This window comes from Pinus tabuliformis, chromosome 3_1 (assembly GCF_031772625.1).
Source record: "Pinus tabuliformis cultivar Carrire ecotype Pingquan chromosome 3_1, CPIR1, whole genome shotgun sequence".
Taxonomy (NCBI): domain Eukaryota; kingdom Viridiplantae; phylum Streptophyta; class Pinopsida; order Pinales; family Pinaceae; genus Pinus; species Pinus tabuliformis.
In genome coordinates this window covers 14,750,675-14,757,548 of record NC_142301.1, presented here as the reverse complement: position 1 = coordinate 14,757,548, position 6,874 = coordinate 14,750,675, and the positions used below count along the sequence as shown (strand labels likewise).

Genomic DNA, 6,874 nt, shown 5'->3' with positions numbered 1-6,874 from the left:
TGGGTGGCATTAGGATGCTCAGTATTGGCTCAACCTTTGGGGGATTAAGGAGGAGATCATCATGAGAAGCAAGGATAGTATCAAATGTACTATTACCTCCAGTTTTAAGGACAAGATGTGGGATGCTAAGGAGCTGGAGGGTAAAAGGAAGTGAAGGTACTATAAAGAGGTGATCAACCCCACCCTCGATAGCCAAAATTATCTCTCTATGTTGACTAGCACTAAGAAGAAAATGAACATCACTAGGATTAGAACTAACTCTCATGAGCTTCAAAGTGAGACCAGGTGGTGGTATACTCCCAAGACTCCCTCGGATGATAGAATTTGTCATATTTGTGATACTAAGAAGGCAGAAGATGAAAAACACTTCCTTTTAGGATGCTTGACTTTTGCCCACATTCACTCTCAATTCATTATCACCAGTCACACCTCCAATCTTCTTGCCTTAGTAAGCCAACTCAACAATAGCGATCTTGGAATGCTTCTTTCCTTGCTCTTTGATCACAAAAACAAGATTTTGAAGAATGACAATTACACTCTCTTTTCTTGAGTTATGATAGACCAAATTGGCCTTAGTGGACGTTAATCATCATCATCAATACTAATCTTCTTAAGCATTTATCTTATCAAAATTATCATAATTAAAAAGTACTTATCTTAAAAAAAGAAAAATAAAATAAATTTAATTTAATGAGTATTAATGAATATGATCATTTAGATATCAATCTTTCAGATTAATCACATCGTTAGGATTGGGTCAATGTTTCGAACCAACTAATGTGGTTCATCCTAATGTTGTTTATAAATTTTAATTAAAAAATTTATAAATATAAGATTCGGATTAAATGTTGTTGGTGCTTAGAATTTAAAAAGGAAAATCTTCAAAACATTACATCGAATTTTTAATAAATATTTTTTAAAATAACAATAATGAATATTTATAATTTTTTATAAATATAAATTTAATATATATTAATATTTGTTATTTATATTAATTTTAGTAGAAATTAATCATCATAATTATTATTTAAATAGATAAATTATTTTATATTAATTTTCATTTTATTTATTAATATTTTAGATCTTGGAACTTTTATATTTAAAATGTAAAGTCATTTTTTGGTTAAATAATGATGATATTGTGAGATATAAGACTTTTGTGATTCATAATGTAGATATCAGTCTTTCGAATTAATCACATCGTTAGGATTGGGTCGACGTTTCGAACCAACTAATATGGTTCATCCTCACAACAAGGTTTGAAACGTTGACCCAATACTAACGATGTGATTAATCCAAAAGACTGATATCTACATTATGGATCACAAAAGTCTTATATCTAACCATATGATTATTATTTAACCAAAAAAAACTTTACATTTTAAATATAAAAATTCCAAGAACTAAAATATTAATAAAAAAAAGAAAATTAATATAAAATAATTTATCTGTTATATTTAAATAATAATTATGATGATTAATTTCTACTCAAATTAATATAAATAACAAATATATATAATTTTTATATTTATAAAAAAAATATAAATATTCATTATTATTATTTTTAAAAATATTTATTAAAAATTCGATGTAATGTTTTGAAGATTTTCGTTTTTAAATTCCAAGCACCAACAATATTTAATCCAAATCTTATATCTATAATTTTTTTAATTAAAATTGATAAAATTTGATAATCTAATTTTAATTAATTTATAAAGATGGTTTAACCCCAACCTTTGGTAAGAAGGCTTAATTTTGGCTTAATTTTGGATAAGAAAAGTGATGAATGCCTAATAGTCCAAATAAGGCTTAATTTTGGATAAGAAAAGTGATGAATGCCTAGTAGTCGAAATGGCATTTATAACGATTGAGGTGAGTGTGATGAATATTAGGGGAGAGGTTGTGGATACTTGCTTCACAAGGAAGGTATATTGTATACGTGGAAAGAATGTGTTTTTTTATTAAATTAGTAAAGTTAAAAATGAAAAACATTTGTCTTAAATTATTTTATAGGCACATATATTAAGTTACAATTTTTAAATTTTAATATATTTATTTTAATATTATCTTTTTACTATTTATTTTATTAAAATTATAATAATTTAAAAATACTTATTTAAAATAAAATTAAAATTAATTTAATTTAATGAATTTTAATCATTATACTATTCATATAAAAAATAATAATTTTCTTTTTTAAATTAAAACATTAATAAATAAATTGAAAATAATATATATATATTAAATCAATATTTTCTATTACTTCAGATCAATGATACATTGCGAAGGAGCATATATAAAAATAATATTGGCTTCATTGCTATTGGACTTGTTTGCTAGAAGGTAAAAACAAAACCACATGACAAATAAGCAGAACAAAATAGAGAAGTAGAGAACCACATAAGTATAGCCCAAAAAGACCAAAAAAATCCCAAGAACCTAGAAGCAACCAATTTTCATCCTTATTATGCAAGGAGAGTCAAAACTGGGATGCCTTTTCCATTGACTGGTGACGGTGGAGGGCATAAGGCATAATGGACATGACCTTCCATATGCTGTAATTTGCATTCCAGTCACTCAGATATTTCATGAATCCTTTTTTGCCTGTGACGAAATGAAGCGAGTTTGTCGATCATATGCCATTGGTTTTGTTGAAGGTCATTCATAAATCCAATGACCTCGTTCTTGTTGTCATGCCTGTCTCGAGCAAGTTGTTCAAAGAGAAATAAAATCTACTGAAGACGTTCGTCCAAAGAAGAGAAGGTGGGAGGCAGCTCAATTATGCTAGGAGAATGCACCAATTGTGGATTAACCTCTTCCCCTAGGTGATGACCATCTCCTAGATGAACTGCCCTGCAACCTTGTGGCCTACACTTTGATGGGCTCGTCCACATTTCCATAGGATGGATCCAGAATAGTTTGAATTGTACCCCTTATCTAGAAGATACCGCCCCCAATGCAGCCCCCGAGTTACTGCAACATCCCTGTCCCCAACACACCCAAGATCATGCACACAGAAATAAGGTCTTGGGCCTTGTAAATTGATACCCACGAACAAAGGGAAATTAATTTTCCTGCAGAAGCCCACACATCCCCAGAAGATAGGTTGCGTTGTAAAGATGACCACCCTCCACAACCAAAATAGTCCCCAGAATCCACCTTTAACAACAGAATCCATGCCTAGAGAGAAAAACACAAGAAGCACTCTCCACTACTTATCAAAAGGTTCGCCTATGGATATCTAGTGAAAATTCACAAACTAGGCAAGAGATTGAACACTCCAACGAAAAAATCATAGAAGAACCCTCCTTAATTCAGGACATATGAACCTTACCAAAATACAAATGTTCGGAGAGTACCCCAATTTTTCGCCCTTCCATCCTTGCTGTGCCAATCCAACTAGGTGACTAAACACCACAAGTAGAAGGAGGTCGCCACCTCAAGCCTAGATCCCACACTCGCTCACGTTGAACCTCCTCATTGACATTTACAGCAATGCTGGTGCCGACTTGAACTCCTTCACAACTCATCACATCTTAGGGGGCAAGGGATGGCACAATCGAAATGACACCCTGCAAGAACAAGTGCCTAAGAACATCCACCACCACTAGTCCCATAGCCTCATGCAAGCAACAATGCTCAAACAAGAATGCTTGAACGGATATCCCTTGTTGCCTCTTGAAACTTTAGTGCGCCTTTGCTAGAGATGGCATGCATGACAAGCTCCATTAAAACAAGTGCCATGTGGGCGAGGATGATGATGCCTCATAGAGTAGCCTCTACGGCCAATTGTCAATAATTAAGAAATATAAAAATAATTTATTTGTTATATTTAAATAAATTATAAATAAAAAACATTAATTTACATTAAATTTAACTTTATAAGAAAACATAAATATTTATTAAAAAATTGATGAAATGTTTTGAGGATTTTCCTCTTTCAAATTCGAAACAACATTTAATGCAAGTTTTATACCTATATAAAAAAATTGATAAAAATTGATAATTTAAGTTTAATTAATTTATAAGAACGGTTTAATCCCAACCTTTGAAGGAAGTCTAAATTTTGGATAAAGAAAGTGATGAATGCCTAGTAGTCCAAATGCCATTCATGACTATTGAGGTAAGAAGAGGGGTTATCATGCTTTGAATGTTAAGGGACGGGGTGTGGACACTTCTTCACCACGAAGGAAGGGATCGCACTGGTTGGCCAAACAGAAATGTACACATCATCTCATCCAAACTCATTAACCCACTCACTAGCTCACTGCGATGCAATTAACTCGTGGAGAATCTCGCCAGCTAACCTCAAACTCCAACGTGAATTGCCATTTAAAAAATCATAGTTTCAATCAAGGACTTATAATGTCGTCCTCTTCTTTGGCACTGATTGGATTGGATCAGATCGAATTGATGTATTTTGTAAAAACATGATTAGGTAAGCCTAACTGTTTCATCGTCGATTGGGCACTGCATTTTTCTTCAACCTCCGAGTTCAGTTCAGTTTCAGTTTTAGGTTTTGTTTCCGATCGATCGTTCCCCTGGGTTTGAGCGCAAGAAGCTGTGGATCCCGACCAGTATGGAGTCACTTTGAATGAATTACAAGCTCGCTTTTCTTCTCTCCTTTCTTCAGAATCAGAGTTAGGGATTCGTGAATTCCTGCGGGCTATTTGAAATCTGCGCCAAACATTCGCATTCGCATTCAATCTGACAGCACAGATCTCGTTGTTATCAACGATTTCATACTTCGGATTGACTTTTAGAGTTGCTGCAGGCGGGGCGCTGAAACCCTAACCGTGCTGTGGTGAAATGGGGCGCACGCCTTGCTGCTCGAAAATGGGTCTGAATAGGGGTCCATGGACTCCCGAGGAGGACGATCTTCTTGTAAAATATATCCAAAAGCATGGAGAAGGAGGCTGGAGAACACTTCCTAAGAAAGCAGGTTTAATATGAATCTGATTATTTCTCAGTTTAAGTTTCTATCATTTATATTCTTTCTATGATTTTTTTGGATAGATTACATTGAGGGATTTTTGGGTCTATATTTCTAACCAACCAGTGTTCATCATCAAAACCATGATTTGCTTGTGAGAATACAATGATTTACCTATAAGAATATGGTTAGAAAATTATTGATAATTTGCATTCTAATTTGTGTTTTCTGGTATAATTATAGGGTTGCTGCGTTGTGGCAAAAGCTGTAGACTGCGATGGATGAATTATCTGCGGCCTGATGTTAAACGAGGACAGATTTTACCCGATGAGGAAGACCTTATTCTCAGACTGCATCGCCTTCTCGGAAACAGGTACGTTCCTTGCCTTCATGAGATTCAAAAATGATAGATGGGTACATTAGGTTAGGTTAGATTAGAGTCAAAATTGGTGCATCATATCCATTTGGTTTTTCAGGTGGTCCTTGATAGCTGGGCGAATGCCTGGGCGCACTGATAACGAAATCAAGAACTACTGGAATACGCACCTTAGTAAAAAACTGATCAGTGAAGGGATAGATCCAAGGACCCACAAACCCCTGGCTGAATCAGAGCTTGAGCAGTTACGCAGTGACAAAAGCCAAGGAGTTGACAACGTAAACTCTGAAGATACCAACAACCCAACTTGTGATTCTCAGAAAATTCAGCTGGAAGAAACTGAAACAGCAATGTCTGACAACATTGAATCGTGCAAAGTTGTTGACAACATTGGCCATTCCCCAGAACTTAGCAAGAACGTCAATGATCATCCTGATACATCAGCAATTGATAGCCTTCACACTGTTGCAAATTCCTCCAGCACTGCCATAGCTACTCAGTCTACTTATATTGGAAGTGAGGGTACTTACTCTTCCGCTGTTTCTGATTTAGGAAAAGGATCAGGTAAGCTGCCACAACAATCAGTTAATGGAGTTGTTCATGTTAATCAACCCTCACAGATTCCATATTGCTACCCTAATCAGGAATTGAGCTTAGAGGGCCATGATTGGTCTCCATATTTGAGAACAAACACACTGACAAGTAGCTTTTTCATGGCACCCCCATCAGGGCTAGACAGTGCCCCACATTTCTCAGATCAAGGTTATCAAGCAACTGCTAGAAATGCTTTGAGAGGTGGACATCAATATAACGAAAGTTTTTCAGCCAACTTCATTCAACACCGTGCAGCCACTGAAGAAAACCATCAAGAAAGCTACAAGGAAAACGATGGTGCAAATTCCTGTACCCTTCAAGCCAACATAAATCCACTGGGCCCAACTACTGAAGATTGCAATTCAGATATACTCTCTTATTTTCTGGAGTCCTTTATGACTGAGGATCAGTTGCTGGACGAAGCCAATTACAAGCATGCAACACCAGCTTCAGCTTCTGTTTCACAACATGTGCAGCACCTCTCTCAGGCTCAAGCTCCGAATCATGACTACGAAATGTGGTCTGTAGTGTCCCCATCATCACAGTATCCTTCGAATTAATTATCTCAAAGATAAGAAGGACGAACCTTTGGCTATTTTCAGTGCTTCTGTTTAATCTGTATTGTCTTTGCTTTCTATATGAATCTGCTGTAATATCCTTTTGTGGATATCTTATTTAAGAGTACATGTATGTTGTATTAAAACGTTTGTGAAAATTACAGTTGCTATATATTCTATTGGTTGTTGTTTATGTAACTTTTTAAATTGATTGCCGTGAAAGAAATCAGTTAAACATTGGATGTCAAACTATTTCATCAAAAATGCTGATTTTGCATGGAAGTGAATGAATGTAAAACTTAAATATTCTTATACCATCCTGAAAATGTTTTGAGAGTATATCTTCTGGCCTGATTTTTTATTAAAGCCCCTGGGTGTATTGTCATCTTTTCTTCAGTCATTGAAAATTAATGT

The 6,874-nt window shown here is 34.8% G+C and overlaps 1 protein-coding gene across 1 annotated transcript; it reads left to right on the top strand.

Moving 5' to 3' along the window:
- The first annotated feature begins 4,199 nt into the window (after positions 1 to 4,199).
- Positions 4,200 to 6,658, top strand: LOC149185544 (uncharacterized). The gene is made up of 3 exons (XM_089410722.1): positions 4,200 to 4,942; positions 5,177 to 5,306; positions 5,410 to 6,658. The coding sequence occupies exons 1-3, from the start codon at positions 4,810 to 4,812 to the stop codon at positions 6,461 to 6,463; spliced, it is 1,317 nt and encodes a 438-aa protein (XP_089266848.1). The 5' UTR covers positions 4,200 to 4,809; the 3' UTR covers positions 6,464 to 6,658.
- The last annotated feature ends 216 nt before the right edge of the window (positions 6,659 to 6,874 follow it).